The sequence below is a fragment of the Sorex araneus genome, chromosome 3 (genome assembly GCF_027595985.1).
Source record: "Sorex araneus isolate mSorAra2 chromosome 3, mSorAra2.pri, whole genome shotgun sequence".
Taxonomy (NCBI): Eukaryota; Metazoa; Chordata; class Mammalia; order Eulipotyphla; family Soricidae; genus Sorex; species Sorex araneus.
This window is the reverse complement of record NC_073304.1, coordinates 58836066-58857248: the sequence shown is the minus strand read 5'-3', so window position 1 is coordinate 58857248 and position 21183 is coordinate 58836066. Positions and strand designations below refer to the sequence as shown.

Here is a 21183-nt window from a genome sequence, read left to right as displayed (position 1 = left end):
TTTTTTGCAGTAATACCTCTTTAGGAAGCCCGAGAGGAAAAAGCTACTTCTACTGTTAAGAAGTAATGGAAGTGGGAGGCTTTTGTTTGTTTGTTTGTTTGTTTGGCTTGGCTGTCTTCAAACACAAAATTAAGTTTCTCTGAATATAACAGAAAACTAGAAATGTATCAGAATTAAAGTAACTTCACATTGTAATATATAATTCTGCCTCTGCTCTTGAAAGATACATTAATACAACATATATATAGTCCAGTATTTTAAAATGTAGTAGCACTGAATATATTTAAGTTAAAGGTCTGGGATGCTTAAAGTAGTTGTATAATTTATAAAATTCTATTTGCCATATTTAACTATTCATTACCTATTGGAAGGAGGTGGCTGCTGTACCTGAGGGCCACGTGTTGCTTGAGTAACAGGTACTTTAGAGAGCCCCAGCATTTCCTGTAAAGAGATTAATACAATATTCAAAGACGTTATCTATCACATGAGAGATGCTATACCGGGCATTAAAGAGCCACAAATTACACCAAATAATGGTATGTGAAAAAAAGTGATAGAAACACAGAAAACCTTTGTTCCTAATTAACTGTCAAATTACATTATTGTGTTTCTCAGATACCAGGTCAGGGCTGAGACCTCCCGGGCGATCCCACGAGGGAGTTGCACCAGCTCCCACCCTAACAAAGCCCCAGCAGCCACTCCCACATCCCAAAACCGCCACCATGCCTCCAGCCAGACTGCCCAGTTCAATATCCTGGATTTTCTGGACACAGCCATGACATCTCCAAACTCCAAACTCTACAACATCCCAGTGATAGCATACTAGACTGGATGGGATGTAAACAATTGCAACTAACAAAAACATTAACACAGAAGGCTTAATTTGCAACAATTCTGTAAACTCTCAGATAAGGACTTAATGTTCCCATGAGAAGATACAACAATTTGCACAAACTGTCCCCTACGGAAATATTTTTTGATTATTCAGTTAGTCATTTAGTGGTAACAAGCAATATAAAACAAGTAACTGTGGGTCTGTAATGGGGGTGGGCTTGAGGGAAAAACAGAGACAATGGTAGAGGGAAGGTGACAGTGGTGGTGGGGTTGGTGTTGGAATACTGAATGCTTGTAACAAATCATCATGAACAACTTTGTAAACCATAGCGTTTAGATAAAGTAGGGAGCAAAAAATGTTGCTGTAAAAGTTGAATATCTGTATTTGTTATACTCTGATGTAAATCCCTATTAGCAACTATATCTCAAGTACCTACTATAAGCTATAATGGCAAAAAAATATGAAAAATTCTTGGGGGGTTAGAGTTATAGTACATTGGGTACGGTGCTTGCCTTGCACACAGTCATTCTGGGTGCAATCCCCGGATTCCCTCATGGTCCCCCAAATCCCACCAGGAAGGGGTCCTGAATGCAGAGTCAGGAGTACCTCCTGAATACCACTGGTTCTGATCCCAAAACTGTCACAGTCACTGTCATCCCGTTGCTCGATTTGTTCAAGCGGGCACCAGTAACATCTCTCATTGAGAGACTTATTGTTACTGTTTTTGGCATATCCAATATGCACGGGTAGCTTGCCAGGCTCTGCCGTGCGAGTTCCATATTCTCAGTAGCTTGCCAGGCTCTCCGGGAGGGGCGGAGGAATCGAACTCAGGTCAGCCGCATGAAAGGCGGAAGCCCAACCACTGTGCTATCGCTCCAGCCCATCCCAAAACTAAAAATGAATAAATAATTCTTTTTTTTTTTTGAATAAATAATTCTTGATTTACAAAACTTAAAATCGCAAAACAGACAGGAGTGAATCAAACATTAGATCAATTAATGTAAAACTTAATCATAAAGGGGCTGGAGTGATAGCACAGCGGGTAGGGAGTTTGCCTTGCACGTGGCCAAGCCAGGTTCAAATCCCAGCATCCCATATGGTCCCCTGAGCACCGCCAGGGGTGATTCCTGAGTGCATGAGCCAGGAATGACCCTTGTGCATTGCTGGGTGTGACCCAAAAAGCAAAAAAAAAAAAAAACTTAATCATAAAAACTGTAAGATAAGTACATGGTTACCATAAAATGGATTTACAAAGAATTATAGAAAAAAGAAGTTATTCATGTTAAAAGATCATGACTTAATAGATAACCAAAATATCGGTTTGTTTTGAATTTTAGAAGTATATACCATTTCTCTCTAGATACATGAAAATGATGTTATGTTACTAACATTTTTATTCATCTAAAAACAGTTACAGAGTATCTCTCTGATATATACACATATAGTACTTTTACTATATATTTTTACTTGAAAACATATAGTAAGGGGATGGAGCAATAGTGCAATAAGTAGGATATTTGCCTTGTATATGGCCAACCTTGGTTCAAATCCCCAGCATCCCATAAGGTCCCCCAAGCACTGCCAGGAATAATTAGTGAGTAAAGAACCAGGAGTAACCTCTGAGTACTGTCTATCAGGTGTGGCCCAAAATCAAAAACGAACAAAAAAAGTATGTAATAATCAGAAAGTAAATATTTACAAAGAAAATTTTGGGCGTACTGCTAACAGAATAGCAATTTTTTTACACTTATTTATTTCTAAAGAATCAAGGCCTCACAGACTTAAGGCAGTATACTACTACTGGATTACCTTCTTGGCCCAGAAGCAGCATCATGTTATTGATGACTTACTATGTGTCAAATTCTATGGTGAACTCACACTTACTAATTCTTCCCAAAACAATGAGACAGTGAGACAGTTCAACAGGTGCAGTGCATGCTTCACATGCAGAAGACCCAGGTTGGACCCCTAGTATTGCATGGTCCGATGAGGACTGCTGAGGTGACCCCCAAGTGCCAAGCCAGGAGTATGCCCTGATAACCAGTGGGGGAGGGGGGCAAAAACCAGAGAAACCAAAACAGGAATGAAGTAGATTTCTTAATCTGTTATACAAATGAAAAACTAACCCTCTGCAAGGTTAAGTAACTTAACTAAAATTACACAACCAGGAAGCAGCAAAACAAGATATCCAGATTTTTAACAAAGCCCTGAAAGGATTTTATGCTATAAAGAGCATTCTCATATTTTTTTAATACTGAAAATAATCTTGCAAAGTAAGTATTAAATATCCCTTTCCATAAAGGATGAAAAACACAAGAAAACAAGTAAAAAAAATCAACACAAGATAACACAATTAAGGTATAAATCCAAGACTATGTGGGAAACAAAGACGAGGTTTGTTTTAAATGGATGAATTGAGAAGGAAGAAAAAAAACATTTTGATGGAGAAAAAAAATCTAACCTTTAAGCATTCTATTTCTACTCTAGAGAATACATAGCTTTTCTGTAATTTAAGTAAATTTTATTCTGAAATCAGAACAGTAAACCATTTTAAATAAATTAATGTTTTTAAAAACATAATAATGGCAAAAAAAACCATACTATAAGGATGCTATTAGTATTATCTCCATTTTCAGATGGGAAAACAGAGAAGTTAAAATATGCCCACTTTCTTGCCTGATATACATGAGGCCCTGGATTCAATTCCCAGGAACACTTACTCTCTTAACCCAACTATTGTCACTGTCATCTGTTGCTCATCGATTTGCTCGAGCAGACACCAGTAACGTCTTGTGAGACTTATTACTGTTTTTGGCATACCGAATACGCCACGGGTAGCTTGCCAGGCTCTGCTGTGTGGGCGAGATACTCTCGGTAGCTTGCCGAGCTTTCTGAGAGGGGTAGAGGAATCGAACCCAGGTTGGTCTCATGCAAGGCAAACCACCCTACCCACTGTGCTATCCCTCCAGCCTTTTATACAGGTATAAAACTATAGTGCAGCCATTGTCTAGAGATTAAACAACTCAGAGCCTACAATAACACTAATTTTTTTTCAAAAACCCTAACCATTAAATGTTGAGAATAGGTTTTAAGATTATTAACATTCCCTATCCATTCCTCTCTATAGAGTCAAATTATCTTTATTCTTCTAGACCTGATTCAATTCCAGTAAAAACCACTCACAAAAAATGGGAAAAAAATGTAGTCATTATCTTTCCAATTTCATAAAAACATGATTCTCCTCCTGAGGTACTTTGCTTCCAGAACTTCTGAAGGAATCCCAACCATTCTTCTTATACCTTACTCTTCATTTCCCTGTGGCTTTTACCCACTTGACTATTTTGTCATTTCCCCTCTGAAATAGAAACACATTCAATTTGTCCTTACTTATTAACTCAGTAAGTATTCTTCTTTCTCAAACTCCTGTTCAATCTCCTTCCTTGCCTTCAACAAGAAAACAAATCTGTTCACTTGAAAGAACAAATTTGCTTCCTCCAGTCCTTTTTTGGGGAGGGGTGGGGCGGGCAGGCATACCTGGCAGTGCCCAGAGCTTATGCCTGGCAGTGTTCTTAGGGATCTTAGGGATCACTCCAGGCAGTAACTAGGAACCATATGTGGTCCCAGGGATCAAACCCAACTAGACCTTGTGCAAGGCAAGCTCCCTACTCACTATACTATCTCCCCAGCCCCACTTCCTCAAATCTTATGCACTATCTCATTAACTGTTATCATCTCCAACCAAATTCACAGATTCTCCAGTATACTATCTATCTCGGTTAACTATAACACCACCAGTCTAGTCTGTCAGGCTTACAGTAAAAGACAACTTCAAAATATTTTCTTTTCCATTTTGGGTTACCTGGACGCCACCAAGATCTATTGTCATTTCTGTCTACTTATGCCAAATGTATACATTATCTTCTAGAATACTATTCTCACCTGAGGGTTGTATCAGGCTCATTTCCCCTCTTCCTCCCCTCATACATATTTATTTTTTAAAAAAATTTTTATTAAAGAGCCATGATTTTCAAATTACTGAAAGTTGAGTCTTAGGCATACAGTAATTCAATACCAATCCCTCCACCAGTGTCAACTTCCTCCACCAGTTTTCCCTGATTCCCTCCCCATTCCAACCCCCATTCCACTTTGCCTATCAATTTGACAGGTACATTACAAAGTTTCAGTGGCTGCTGCTAAGATCTCATGTTTTCAGGTCTGTTGAGTCTGTGTTTTAGGTATATGGCTAAACTCCCCACTCATTTCACTGGTATAACTGAAGCCCTGATGCCTGTTAACCTATTATTTCTTGTTCTCTTCTTCCCTCCTTCCTCGAACATCTTTCGTAAGTTTCAATTAAAAAAAAAAAACTACCTTGCTTCAATAAAAAAAAAACTTTATGATATACTTAGTCACACTTAGTAATTATTAATATTAGTCACACTTAATAATTTTTTAGAAATTTATATCCAGAAAGCATGTATTACAATAGTGACACTGACAGTTTAAAACATCATTCTTTTTATTTACCTGCAGTTGTTTGGCCGTCAGATCTTTTGTTCCTCTGAAGACATAGCTTTTTGAAATGCCCTCACATCCCAGCTCATGAACCTGCACCATTCTCCCAAAAGTGATAAGTCCAACCAAAGCTGTTGGTGGTAAAAGACTTAAGGACATCTGCATAGATTCTTTCAGTGCTTGCAAATCTTCATCTTCCATGCAAGTATCAACCACGTAGAGGAATATCAAGGGCATCTGAGGACCACGCTTTATAAAACATTTGTAATAAGAAAAAAATATTTTAAGGTGTTAACATACTCCTGAAGCTAATGTTATGCGTTAACTAACTCTAAATTATTTAAATAATTTTTAAAAATAAAAGAATTACACCAGTGCAATATTTAAGAACAATGGGGGGCTGGAGCCATAGTACAGCAGGTAAGGTGTGTTTGCCTTACATGCAGCCAACCCAGGTTCAATCCCTGGCATCCCATAGTTCCCCAAGCACTGCCAGGAGTACTTCTTGAGTGCAGTGCCAGAAGTAACCCCCGAACATCACCGGGTGTGGCCAAAAAAAAAACACAAAAAAAAGAAGAATGGGTGTAGAATTAATTTATTGCTCATTCATTCAAGGGAATCCGAATAAATCTGAGAAATGCAGGAAGTTATATAAGCATGGAAGAAAATCCAAAAACATGATAAAATGAAGAATCAAGTTCAGGGTTGTAGAGAAGCTATTACAGTGAGTAGGGCACTTGCCTTGCATACTGTCAACCTGGGATCAATTTCAGCACTGCATATGGGAAAGGGATGAGTGTAGAGGAAGGGGAGGGGGAGGAGGAAGGGATGGAGAGGACCAGAGAAATAGCACATCAGAGTACATGCTTTACATGCAGGAAACCCTGGTTTGCTCCCAGACACCACATGGTCCCCTGACCACCACTGGAAGCAATCCACAACAGATGTGACCAAAAAAAAAAAAAAAAACCCTAAAAATTAGCTTTTTCCTCCTCCTCCGCACTCTGCCCCTCCCTACCCCATGTAGGGGGGAAGAAAAAGAAAAAAAAAGAAAAAGAAAGGGAAGAAAAATCATTCTCTTAACAACCAATGCAAAATAGTATCAAAAATCAGATTCAGAGAAAAATCATTAGGCTCTAGGACATACTAAATATCTGTGGACAACTTTCTAACTCCAAAACAAGACTGATAAGTTTTTGTTTATTCAGTTAGCCAGTAGAATATCCCCCTGATCCAGGAGGCAGAGGATCCTCAGTGGGTATCTGAAACTGGAGATATCACTAAATTCTATTTAATAAGTTCATTTAACTAAGATCACTGATAGATTTCTGAAAACTGAAACTTTAGGCAAAATAAGGTCCAATAAAAGCAGGCTGAATGTAAACTACCAAAATTGTTTTTCTCATCAACATCGTAACAAAAGCATGTTCTTTTTTTTCCTACATATACTTATCAACAATAAAGTTTTATTTAGAAATTTGAGATCAGTAAGAGATCTAATTATTCTTAAAATGGATTATAACATGTACTGTAATGAAAGACTACTGTAATGTAGTCTCTCTCAAAATATAAATATATATATATATATACATAACATCTTGGACCATGGCTAACTGCAGACATACCAAGGAAAATTGTGGGTCAGGCGGGCACTGTGTGACTGCAAATCACACCATTACATTCAATACCTGGTCCTACAGCAAATAACTACAACACACAGACTACCTTGTTTCAACTGGCCTTGCCCATTCTTTCCTTTAAAATTCCCATTCAGAAGCCAGAGCAACAGTACAGTGGGTAAGACATTTGATCTCTGGCACCCCAGATGGTCTCCTCAGCTCACCACAGCCAAGAATAAACCCCAAGTACAGCTGGGTATGGCCAAAATCAAAAAGCAAAAAAAAAATAAGACAATAACAACAAAATACCCATTCATTGTGAAAATAAAAATGATGCCACCTCAATGCAACAATTATTTTAGTATGAACTAAATTATTCTAAATTATTCTTTTTTTTTTTTTTTGGTAAATGATTAGGTAGCTCCTATGTGCTTACCAGAACTACATATTCAATGCTAGAGAACTGAGGTAAAAGTTCAGCAGGTTGATTCAGTTCAGATATGCCAGCATAAGTAGGTGGAAACTACAGACAGAAAAAAAAAAAACAAAAAGTTTAAACAAATTATCTACTCAAAGAAGTAATTATATTTTAAACTAAAAATAATTATATAATGATCATGTAAACATTGAAAACAGTTTATCATACGAAGTTATTTTACCTTTAAAAATAAGTAACTCTTGGTGTTGAAAAAATCGCATGCCTGAAATCCTATAATGAGTAACTTTGTAATTTCATAGTGACTAAATTAAAAAATTAATAAACTTTTTTGAACGAGCAATAGTATAGCAGGTGGGGCATTTGATTTGCATACAAACAACCCAGGTTCCATTCCCGGCATCCCACATGGTCCCCTTCACCACCAATTGTAATTCCTGAGCACACAGCCAGGAGTAACTCCTGAGCATCACCAGGTATGGCCCAAAAATCAAAACATATCAATAAAATTTTTAAATTTAAAAAAAATTTTTCTCTGTATATTTTTACGCATTAGCATCTATGATAGGTTTCTTACCTGATTCCTCTGATAACAGAAGTTGCAAGCCCACAGTTTTGCTCGATAATCCACTTGACTGTTTAAAAAAAGATACAATAGTCCACAGTTTAGTTCAATTAAACAAGGATCCTAATCTCAATAAAATTAATTAGCTTCAAAAACATGAATATACTAAAAATGATAGTCAATCTTTAGCAGGTATACTGCAGTAATGCTGTAAAACTAAAATATTAATACTGTTATAAATTAGAATACCTCATAAGTAATCTTTAGGAACCATTTTCAGATATTGACCAACATATTATTTGTACTTTTTCACTGTATCAGAGATTGAACCTAGTATCATCTATTTAAGGCAAGTACTGTACTACTGAGCCATATCTTCCATCCTTATAATTTATGATTTTACAATACCTAAGTTAAAAATTACCCTAAAATTGTGGTAGTGGTATCAAGAATAAAAAGTTAAGGAACTTTTAACTTTAAAAAAAACAAACAAAAAAAATGCAAGTTAATAAATATTTAATTATTTTTAACATGAGCAAATATCCAAAAAAAAGATATTATTTATTCTTCAAATGACTTAAGTAGCTTTTTACTCATCACTGTATCACTGTATCACTGTCATCCCATTGTTCATCAATTTGCTTGGGTGGGCACCAGTAACATCTCCAAGTGAGACTTGTTGTTACTGTTTTTGGCATATCAAATATGCCACGGGTAGCTTGCCAGGCTCTGCCATGCGGGCGAAATACTCTCAGTAGCTTGCCAGGCTATATTTTTACTGATATCTAAAAATATTTATTCAATCCAAAATTATATTTATTGGGCATCTAATATGTACTAGTCTTACTCTAGGTGCTGGTGATATGGCAGTAAATGAGAGAAGAGGTTCCTGCTCTCATAGAAAGTTCTCTATAAGAAATGTAGGTCTGGAGTGGTAGCACAGTGGGTAAGGCACTTGTTTGCCTTATACATAGCCAACCTGGGTTCAATGACTGGCAATCCCATATGTTTCCCTAAGCACTATCAGGAATGATTCCTGAGCACAGAGCCAGGAGTAATCCCTGAGCATCATCAGATGTGGCCCCCCCCTCCAAAAAAAAAAAAAACCTTAACATAATAAACAAACAAAAAAAGAGGCAGACAATAAACAAGTATATGCAAAAACAGAGACCATACAATTAAAATATTATCTAAGGGAGATTCAGTAATAAGAAAATCTGGGGGCAGAACAATCCAATATAACTTATTCCATAAGTTCCAAAACAGTAATAGCTGGTATATTTAAGGAACAGAGAGCAAGGTACAATGATGGTGAGAAAAAAGAAATGAGTATCAGATGAGGCAGGAGTATAGGAAGCAGATCATGAAGGGCTGTTCAAACGTCTTAGTAAGGGGTATTGATTATTGAAGGATTTCTTATTTTTTCTTTTTGATTTTTGGACTACACTCAGTGATATCATAGGCTTCTCCTGGTCATGCTTAGGAGACCATATGTGGTGCTGGGAAAACACCACACGTCACCTGTGGTTAAACTTAGTTAAGTGCTTAAACTTATTTCCCAGGTTAAAAAATCCACTCTAAGAGGATTTTTAACATCTGATATCCATTTGGAAAATGCTAGCATCTGGCTGACAAAAAGACCAGTTAGGAGGTTAATGAAAATGTCCAGAAAAATATGATATGATTTGAAATAAGACATACTAACAGATATTTTGTATCAGACAAAATCAATAATGCTCTACTCTAGAGGTAAAATCATTCAGACCTATGAGAGGAGAAAAGAAAAAAGAATTAAAAAAATTATTTCTGAGCCTGGAGCAATAATATAGCAAGTTGGGCAGTTACTTTGCACACAGCCATGTTCAATCCCCAGCATCCCATATGATCTCCTGAGCACTGCAAGAGTAAAATTCCTGAGTGCAGAGCCAGGAGTAACCCGAGTGTCAACCAAAAAATGTCAAAAAAAAAATTATTATTATAGGAGCTGGAGAAAGTATACTTGCCTTGCATGTAAAGAACTAGGGTTTGGATCCCTGGTACCTAAATGATTCCTGGCGCCCCACCAGCAGTGATTTCTGAGCACAGAGTCAGGAGAAAGCCCTGAGCACTGCTGGGTGTAACAAAAAAAGTAATAAAAACCAAAAAAAAAAAAAATTCTGAGATTTTGGTTCATGCAGTGAGAAACTAACATTTTAAAATTATTTTAGCATTAATTATGACTTTTCCAGTGCACAAAATAGGACAACACCGTATCTAGGGAATACTGATTGGCTGTGGTATGGATTTTTACACTCAATCTCTTATTAATACACTACAACTGAAGTGAAGCTAAAATGTGTAGTTGTTTGGATTTATCTATCCTAACCAATAACCATAAACATAAGAATAAAAAATACATATTTCAAACAAATAAGCAAGAAACATCTTCAGTCATATTATTGTGTTTTTTTTTCCATAGATTTTAATTACCATAAAGGATTCAAAACTGCACGGCAAGTGGTCCTACTGCACAGCACAGGTTCATACTGAATAGGTGGTAAATCAGGCCTCTCCTTCAGAGGTGTAAAGAGGGATGCGACTGGAACCACCATTCTTGTTGCTTCCAGTCGACTTGAAGGCCACACATTCCAACTAAATCGGACCCCATCTCGATCTTCATTTTGTTGGATGAATTCCAAATAGGTTGTCATTGTAGAACTTGCTTCTTATCTCTGTAACCAAAGTAAAGAATATTTAAGAATCCAGGAATTACCAAAGAAAAGTTAAAGTATGTGATTTCCAATATTCAGTAATATGAACCCTTGAGAAACTATGACCAAATGAAAACAGTTATCTCAGAAAAAATAAGCAAACAACAATAAGCCCCCATTTGTACCAAACCAAAGACTCTACAGAGCCCAATGCCCACTAGACCTAATAAAAATTATTTTACCCTTTTTTATTAACTTTTGAAAAAACTATAGTAAAAAGTAATAAATAGCACATATCCGGGGGCCGGAGCATAGCACAGTGGGTAGGGCGTTTGCCTTGCACTCGGCCGACCCGGGTTCGATCCCCGGCATCCCATATGGTCCCCCAAGCACGCCAGGAGTAATTCCTGAGTGCAAAGCCAGGAGTAACCCCTGAGCATCGCTGGGTGTGACCCAAAAAAAGCGAAAAAAAAAAGAAAAGCACATATCCAACTTCTTAGCATCTCCCTCCAAACACAAAACCATGAAAAGATATATGAGTCCTTATGTTCATGGAAGCACTAAATGCAATAGCCAGGAGATGGAAACAAGTCAAATGTGCAATGACAGATGAAAGGATAATAAAGCTGGAATACTACGCAGCTGCAAGAAAAAAAATGACATCTTACATTTTACTGCAACTTGCATAGATCTTAATTATAACATGTTAAGTGAAAAGGACAAATACCAGTTGAGCTCACTCATATACAGAGAAACAAAACAAAAGAATACACAAACCCTTGGCCTTGAATTACAAAACAGATTTCCCAGACTTGGGGGAGGGTGTGGGAGTAAATGAGAAGGTTGACTAAATATAAGGACAGTGGTATGGATTTTTATACTCAATCTCTTATTAACACACTATAATGTCCCTTGAGCACTTTGGCAGTGTTGAGATACAGTAACTTTTTATAGGAATCAATAAATATTTACACAATTATCACTACATTCACTCTCACTACATTACCAAACTATAATTTTAAAAAATAGGCAAGTGCCCAAGCTTCACATGTGTAAGACCCTGGGTTTGACCCTGACACCAAAAATAGTAAATATCCTTTATTTAAAGGTGTACAAGAGGGCTGGAGTGATACGCACAGCGCATAGGGCGTTTGCCTTGCACGCCAACCCAGGTTCAATTCCCAGCATCCCATATGGTCCCCTGAGCACGGCCAGGGCTAATTCCTGAGTGCAGAGCCAGGAGTGACCCCTGAGCATCGCTGGGTGTGACCAAAAAAAGCAAATAAATAAATAAATAAATAAATAAATAAAGGTGTACAGGAAAGAAGGGCAAAAGGGGGAATCCAAGTCCTACTTTTCAGACCATCCCTCAGGTTATAGTATTCTAATAAACACAGTATAAAAAATAGGAAATTCTAAAATTTGTCTAGATTCCTATCCACGAAATGCCAAGCTTCCACAAAACTTGCTAGAGGAGAAAATTTAAGGATGCATAACAGAGATTCGTCCTAAGACTGGATACTTCTGCTTTTTCCTTTTCTGTTTTGCCACACCTGGCAGTGCTCAGGGCTTGCTTCTGGCTCTGTGCTCAAGGAGCATGCCTGGCAGTCTCAAAGAACTATATGGGCTGTCCAAGATTGAGCCCAGGTAGGTCCCATGTAAGGCAACCCACCTTACCTGCTGTATACTAGCGCTCTAGCTGTATGGGTACTTCTGCTTTAAATAAATCATTTTTATTGTACAAATACAAGGCAAATGTGACACAATGAAATTAAATGCTTGATAATAAGTGTCCCATAAAATTAATATATCATTTTAACCTTTTTTTGATACAAGCTTTCAGGGAACCATATGGATTGCCAGGGATTGAACCTAGGTTGGCCACATGCAAGGCAAGCACCACACCCACTGTACTATGGCTCTGGCCTCTCAAATAGTCTTTTCAAATACAGTTTATAAATATGTAGCTTAAAAATCTATGTCAAATAACTAAAAGGTTAAAAAAGCCACAATAATAGACAAGTTTTCTACAATTTTAATATTTGCTTCAAAGTTTAAAATCTTGTATTGGCAATAAGTAGCGTTAATTATTTTCTAGTGACAGGTTGACTTCAAACCTTTTTTATAAAATGTATCCCAAGTATCTAAATACTAGTGATGTATTCTTGGAGAATAATGAGGGTAACTACTTTATTGTGTAATAAAAAAAATGTCAAAATATGAAAGAGAATTATTTAGTGGGCATTATCTCCCAGATGATCAGTTCATAATGTTACAAAATTATGAATGGGGAAATGGTCCACTCAAAGTGCAGGGCAGCCAAATGGGTAACAGAGTACAAAATGTAATAGAGCTCCTTTAGGTGCCAGGCAGATGGCTAAAAGGCTTGAAGCAAAGGTTTTGCATGCAGAAGCCTCAGATTTAATTCCTGGCCCCACACAGTCCCTCAGCACAACCGGCAGTGGGCTCTGAGCAGTGCCAATGTCCCAAGTCTCCCTTCAAAAACAGTTTATTTCAAAAGTTTCAGACTCCACACTGCAACGTTCTTACTGTTCAGTCATAATGTGGTGCCAAAAAATAATAGACACAATTAACAGAAAAAGCGAATGAAATATTTCTGCTTGGGGCTGAAGAGATAGTACAGCGGTAGGGCAGTTGTTTGCCTTGCATGTGGTCGACCAAGATTCAATCCCTGGCATCCTGTATCAATCCCCACAAGCATCGCCAGGAGTAATTCCTATGTGGAGAGAGCCCTGAAAATTGTCCAAGTGTGGTCAAATATATATATATATGTATATATATATGTGTGTGTGTGTATGTATATACATATACACATATATATATTCCTGCTTTTCCCAACTTAGTTTAGATTTCCTTTATACAATTCAACCAAAACAATGTATCACGGGACTGAATGCCAAAGCAGATATGAAAATCAGCCTTTCTTCTATTAAATCAGATTTTTTTTTTTTTAGTCCTCAATAATGTTTCATGGTATAAAAAGGGGACCAGAGAGATAACTCAAAGTCATAATGTACATCTTTTGCTTGTTCGATCCCTGGCACTATGCTCCTTCGTGGTCACCTTTCCTGGTCCCCCCTGAATTTACAGGGTGTGCCCCCAAAAAAGTAAGTATGAAAGGGTCCTGAGTCTCTCCATGTTGGGACATCAAGGGTTAATCAGAGACTCTAGTAGAGAAAAGATCTCTGTGACACATAAAGTACATTACAGGCAATGCCCAAGTTTAAGTTTCCACATGTAACCAAGCAGGGTAACAACACACACACACACACACACACACACACACACACACACACACACACACACACACACCCCTTAAAATATAAATGAAATATCACTTGAGTGTTATTTAAGCACAACTCCCCTCCTCTTCCCTGCTTTGTCCTTTCAACCTCACTGCAAGATCAAAAGATCGTATCTGCTCACTAAATCACATAACATTCCTTAAATTCTCGTTTTCTAGCTGTTTTGAAAATGTCCTACACTCATTTGCGGGATATCAAAAAAAAAAAAGCATAATATGAGACTAATACCCAAAGGCAGTAGAAACGAGGGCCAAGAGGATTGGTCCATGGCTGGAAGCTTGCCACTAGTGTAGGGCAGAGGGGAGGCAAGTGGGGGGAGGGCGTAACATGACAGAGAAGGGACCACTATGATAGTAATAGTTGGAAGTGATCACTCTGGCCAAGAACTCAGTGCTAAAAGGAGGTAAAGTGATACACATGATAACCTTTCAGTAGCTGTATTACAAACCACAAAAAGAGGTGGGTGGGTGGGTGGGTGGGTGGGTGCTATAGAGGATGCACTTGGGGTAGGGGGAGTAAGGAGGAAAACTAGGGACATTGATGGTGGGAAATATATTCTGGTGAAGGTGTTGGAACACTGTACCACTGAAACCTAATCATGAATAACTTTGTAACTGTGTATCTCATGGTCATTCAATTAAAAAAAAAAAGGGGGGGTGAGGGAATGTCCCTTTCTTCTTTCTTTGTTTTTCTGGGTCACCTGGTGACGCTGATGATCAAACCTGGATCAGCCACGTTCAAGGCAAATGCCCTACCCACTACACTATGGCTCGGGCCCTCCTAGTTTCTTAACCAGTTCCCTTACATAGCCACATTTAATAATTCCCCAGTGTCTATCCACTTTCCTAGGAAGGATTTTCCCAATCTTAAGAATCACTAATTCTAGAGCTGGAGAGATAGTACACAGGGAGGGTGCTTGCCGTGCACACTGCTCTCCCAGGTTCAATCTCCAGCACCCAATATGGTGCCCCAGCTCCCACCAGGAGTGATCCCTGAGTTCAGAGACAGGAATAACCGCTGAGCACCATCAGGTGTGGCCCAAAATCGAGGGGGGGTTACGAATGAAATAAAAAGTTCTTCTACAAATTAGCATTTTATACAATTATTTAACAAGTAGTCTTTCTCCCAATATTATGTTTGAAAAAAGACATAAAACTAAATCTGATTCAGACACCATATTGGGATGCAGATTTAATAGTCATTACACATATATTTTTAATGAGATACAAAACCATTCTAAAGAAATGTCTTTTTCTCCCATTAGGACCTACTAGTAGACTTAACTGAATGATTTCTCATTATATAACTAAAAAGCCAGGAGCAAAATAGTCACTTTAACCAGCCTGTCCAATATATACCCATAGCACTTTAAAAGACTATCATATAGTTTTTCTATATTCTGATTTTAAACTTTTTGGAGATAATTAAATGAATCCCATCCTACATTGCAAGCAAATTTTGAGTTCCTATGAACAAAAGTTCATTCAACAGAACTTTCTATCAGATGTTTAACAACCAATTCAATGTGCCACTCCCAATTCTTGGTAGTAAAATCCTCAATGAATTTGTCTACAATGTGTCTTCAATTACTTCCAATGACAAGCTTTATGACTTTGGAGAAATAATTTAACCTCTCTATCTTCCATTTTTCATCTGCAACCTGAAGGGTCTGCTCTAAAAATTACAATGTCCCTTTTCTCAAATCCCGAGTCACTTGGAAATAAATGGCTGGACTTTCAAAATTGATACTAGACTAGATATGGGGAAAAGCAAAGACATATAAATGGGTACATGCATTTATATTTAAATCTTAAGCAGTTACACTGGCTAGTTATTTACGGCTTGGGGACTGGAAGTCATGTAAGCTGGTGTGAAAACATGAATTCAACATACACATTCCCAGCTATTACAGGGAGTCACTGCCACTTCTTTTCCCACGCAAGGCGGGAAACACTAGGGCCGACAGGAAATACAACAGGTCTAATTAGAAAACTGAATTCTATGCAATCAAGGCCCAGGGCGTTATCTTTACCGGCACTCTTCTCTTTGCCCCCTTTAACTCCCAAGGCCGAACTACAGGTGACGAAGTCGCTTTGGTTCAAAGTCTAGGACACCGGGAGCGAGCAAAGGAATCAACCAAGACGTCCCTGTGCCGGTGAGTGGCGATGGCTGGGGTGACAGTCACCCCGCAGGCGGGGGTAGGGCGCTAAACTAGATGCCCGTTTTTCACCGGTCTCCTTTCTTCCACCCGATCCGGGGAGCTGCGTGAGTAGACAGGGACCCCACCCACCCGGGCACCCACCCAGGCCCTTGGAGAATGAAACAAGCCGGGTGAAGAGTGAGGGACGGCAGTACGGTCACCAGCGCCCAGGGCTGCTCAGCTCTCGGAGCATCCCAGTGCCGCGGATGCCCAACCAGGGTAAGGTGAACACCGTCCGGAGACCCCAGCCCGCCCTCCCGCCCGCCGCCGGACCGCCGCCCCTCCCCCGCTGAGCGCCCGAAGACCACCCTCACCCCCTCTCACCGGAGCCTAGAGGCGGCGGCCCCCCAAATCGGTCCTTACCACAGAGCCCCCTATTAGATCCACGCCAGCAGCAAAATCAGTCCTCCCGGCCGAACTGTAGCCGCCGTGGCACCGCAATCAGGACCGGCCCCGCCCCGCCCCCGGCCTCCGCGCAGACCTAGTCGTGGCCAACATGGCTGGTCCGCCTCTGCCACGTCAAGGGGCGGGAGGGGTGGGGCTGGAGGGGGAAAAGAAGGCGGGGACAACCCTGGGGGCGGGGCTACCAGACTTCTAGGGGCGGGAGGGGCTGGACGGGAAAGGAAACGGGGCAGCCCTGGGGGCGGGGCTACCAGATGTCAAGGGGAGGGAGGGACGGGAGGGGAAAGGAAGCGGGACAGACCTAGGGGCGGGGACAACAGATGTCAGAGGAGGGAGGGGCGGAACGGGAGAGGAAAGGTGGCGGGGCTGACCCGAGGGCGGGGCTATCAGACGTCAAGGGGCCGGGGGCGGGAGGGACAAGTAGGCGGGGACAGTCCAGTCTCGGGGCGGGGCCAACAGACGTCGGGGGCGGGGCTAGAGGGAAGGGGCGGGGACATCTCGGGGACGGGGCGACCAGGTTCGAGGCTAAGGCCTCGAGGCTGCGAAACCTGGGTGTAACCAAGCGCTCGGAGCGAGCCCAGAGAGGGAGGAGGGAAAAGGAAGCGGGAGGACGTAATCCAGCCGAACAACCGAAGGGAAACCCACAGGGGAATGAGGGCGGGACGCCGACCTGAGCAGAGCTCGAAAGTACCGCTGCTCCTGGGAGCCCTTTGCCTTCTACCGGAGCCACCGAGGATCGCTTCCCGTGGGCTGCGCGCTTGACAGAAACTTCAGTCACCGGTTCTCAGGCACCTCAGCTTCCCCCGGAGAGATGGAAAGATCCTCTAGACCATCCTTCTGGGACCCCGGTTGAATTCGAGAATCATGAATTTCGTCTTCTTTGAAAAATTACAAAGTGAGAAGTTCGCTTTGTCACTGAAAAGAAGTATTTTAACGGAATATCAACTGTGTGCCAGATATAGTTGCAATGGGGGTGATTTAACATAAGGAAATCATCAAAACCACCGATCTGGAAGAATTTACTAAACAACTGAATTACTCTTAGTCAATTTACCACTTTCCTCCTACCCTGTCTACAGTCAACGCTGCTCCCGCACACTGGGACTTTTCATCTTGATGATGTTTTCTCCTTTCCAAAGAAAGGAACTGAGCAAAATGAGAATAGTGGAAAAACTGGCATGGCATTCAAGCTTGCAGATCTCAGGAACCCCATCATTCAGGGAAGGGTTGCTCATGGAATTAATTCCAGAGGTGAAAATACCTGCAAACTTTTGCCCTACAGGCATTTCTGTAGAATATGGAAAACTACCAAATTCTAGTTTTTCAAGGCTTACATTTATTTTCCATTATCCTTTACTATTTTTATAGTACTTCATTAAGTTTTTAATTCTTATTTGTATAAATTATTCATCAAATTGCTAAAACATAAAAATTAGCATTGAACATAGGTTATAGTGAAAATCTGGTTTACTAAAAGTCAAGTGGTTTAGAGACAAAAGAGATTAGATAAAATATGGAAAATTTCTTGAGCTCTTGAAAAAGAAAAATCAACTAGAAATTAGAGAAAGGGAAAAAAAATCTCTAAATACAACCTTTTCTGTCTAATTTAACTAAGACATTCCTGAACTGAAACACTTAAGACCAACATGTGAATCTGAAAGATGTCTGTTAAATATTACCAGTAAACAATTAATTGGCTTACTCTTCAGGCCCATGTTGTTTCTTGTACAGGAAACTTGCTTGTCTAATTCTTAGCTAGTCTATATATACTCTAAAGAAGCCTGTGATCTCTTTTAAACACATACTTCTCTCTTTCTCTCCCTTCACATCTTGCAAAATGAAGTTTCAATAAAAACTATCTTGCCTCACCTCTACCCAAAAAGAAGCAATTATCTGCTTTCATTTATAGTACTGTGTGCAGGTTCAGATGCAAAGTGATTATTCTTCAATATTCATGAATGATTATAAAAGTTAAACTATTGTAATTATTGGGCTGAAGTGATAGCACAGCAGTAGGGCGTTCGCCTTTCATGCAGCTGACCCGTGTTGATTCCTCCGCCCCTCTCGGAGAGCCCGGCAAGCTACCGAGAGTATCGCGACCGCACAGCAGAGCCTGGCAAAGCTACCCGTGGCATATTGGATATGCCAAAAACAGTAACAATAAGTCTCACACTGAGAGACATTACTGGTGCCCGCTCGAACAAATCGATGAAGAATGGATGACAGTGAGGTTGATTGTAATTATCATCTTATATGTTGAGATTGACTTAAAAATATATAACCTGGGGCCAGAGTACAGTGTATAGTGGTTAGGGTATATGTCTTATACTGGGGCTGGAGAGAGATAGCATTGCATGCTGGAGGTCCAGGTTTGGTCCTACCACCACATGCCTCTAAGCATAGAGCCAGAAGTAGGCACCAATATTGCTGGGCGTAACCCCCCAAATAATCAAAAATACACACACACACACACACACACACACACACACACACACACACACACACACACACTTACACACATATGACATAATCTGGGGCCATAGATGGATCAGAAAGCTGAAGCCCATGCTTTACAGATGGCAACCCTGGGTTGCGTAAGTGCCTAAACACCATAGGGGGTGGCCTTTAGCAAAAATAAAGAAAGAGAGAGTGAAAGACTCAGATTTGCAGCTCAGTATCAGAGTTCACACCTTGCATATCTGAGGTCCTGGGTTCAGTGTTGGCATGGCAACAACAACAAAAATGGTAAGACTAGGAAAGGAGAGTCTGTGGTCAAAGTTGGGAAACAAATTATGTAATATAGGCCTCTTGATCTGTCCAGTATTTTACTAGGTTAACATTCATGATGAATGCATATGAGAAACATGAGTAGAACTTAAAAATATTCCCCAGGGCTGGAGAGATAGCAGAGCAGGCAGGGTGCCTTCTTGACACTCCATATGGTCCCCTGAACCCTTCCAGGAGTGCTGAGTGCAGAGCCAGAGGTAAGCTCTGAGCACAGCCAAATATGGGCCAATCTCTTTTTTTTTAATTAAATGAAATTACCCCAAACTCATTTGACCTTGGAACTTCCTTTTCAAGGAGTATGTGGAGTAAGTATTCTAAACAATCTATAACTTTGTCATTAATTTTAGTTTTAGTTATTAATTACCTTAAATACTAGTTAATATGCAACAGCCCAGTATTTTCCTTCCTCTTCTAAGCCACCATGTTTCTAAACTCAATACTACACCCGTGAAGAATGATCATGTAATTTATTTTTACTTTTAATTTTAATTTTATTTTTATTTTAATTTAATTTTAATTTCATATGATCACCACCAGATGGAGCATTTAACTCTACTTTTTTCCATTTAGTTTAATTCATTGCATTTTTTTTTCTCTCGATCTCTTTAAATAGGATTTTCTTTTATTTGTTTATATGGTGACATTATAAGGAACTGGCCAACTATCTTTGAATACTGAACAAATATTAAATTTTTTCCTTTACTTTTCAGCATTAAATTCATATAGTACATATCTGCATACACTTGACCCAGGTTCAATTCCTCTGTCCCTCTTGGAGAGCCCGGCAAGCTACCGGGTGTATCCCACCCGCACTGCAGAGCCTGGCAAGCTACCCGTGGCGTATTTGGTATGCCAAAAACAGTAACAACAAATCTCACAATGGAGATGTTACTGGTGCCAGCTCAAGCAAATCAATGAACAACAGGACGACAGTGATACAGTGCTTGAAATGTACATATGTCTGCTTTCCTAGATGGCACATATATCAACAGAATCATATTGTGGCCAGAGAGGGGCTGAAGCTATATATAGCACAGCAGGTAGGACATTTGCCTTACACACAGTCGACCCGGGTTTGATTCCTCTGCCCTCTTGGAGAGCTTGGCAAGCTACCAAGAATATCTCGCTCCCGTGGCAGAGTGCAAGCTACCCGTGGCATATTCGATATGCTAAAAACAGTAACAAGTCTCACAATGGAGACGTTACTGGTGCCTGCTAGAGCAAATCGATGAGCAACAGCATGACAGTGACAGTGACAGAGGCCAGAGAGATAGTACAGCGGATGGAGCGATTGCCTTACAAAAAGGTTCAATTCCCAGTATCCCTATGGTCCCCCCTGCACCGCCAAATGAGTGCAGAACCAGGAGTAACCTAAGTATTGCAAGGTGTGGCACAAACACCAATATAGTAACACTGAATATAATAATAAGGCTAACTTATAATAATAAGGCTAACTTATAAATTACCAAAAAGTTACAAAATTCTAAAATCTAAGACCTTAGTAATAATTTAGTCTGATTCTTGTAAAGGATAAGTGGATGTGAAGGGGGGGGGAAAGAGAGAGAGAGAGAGAGAGAGAGAGAGAGAGAGAATAGATGAATAGGTGTAGCCCTGGAGGTATCTGAGCATCACTGGCAGTTGCCTGGAGACCCCCAAACTTTCCAAGGTAGCAGTGGTGGTTCCAGGTAGCAGAGAGCCAGAGCAAAACTACATCTTTGGGTTTTAGCAATGAGCCGTTGGGAACCGTTGGCCTATTGGCTGATTAACACCAGGAGCGGACCTCTGGGATCTCTGAGCACTGCTGGAGA

General features: G+C 40.0%; 1 protein-coding gene across 3 annotated transcripts in view; it reads right to left on the bottom strand.

Annotated features, from left to right (window-relative positions):
- Positions 1-17503, bottom strand: part of SEC23A (SEC23 homolog A, COPII coat complex component) — a 58447-nt gene extending 40944 nt beyond the window's left edge. Inside the window, exons 1-6 of one of the 3 annotated variants that reach the window (XM_055133304.1) lie at positions 17259-17503; positions 10440-10681; positions 7983-8040; positions 7406-7492; positions 5363-5599; positions 362-441 (exon numbers count right to left, since the gene is read on the bottom strand). In XM_055133304.1, coding sequence (XP_054989279.1) covers positions 362-441; positions 5363-5599; positions 7406-7492; positions 7983-8040; positions 10440-10660 — 683 coding nt within the window. In that variant the 5' untranslated portion in view covers positions 10661-10681; positions 17259-17503. Of the gene's footprint in view, positions 1-361; positions 442-5362; positions 5600-7405; positions 7493-7982; positions 8041-10439; positions 10682-16549; positions 16706-17258 lie in introns of those variants that run through there. The other 2 variants (XM_055133306.1, XM_055133303.1) reach the window with 2 other exon arrangements.
- Between the last annotated feature and the right edge of the window lie 3680 nt (positions 17504-21183).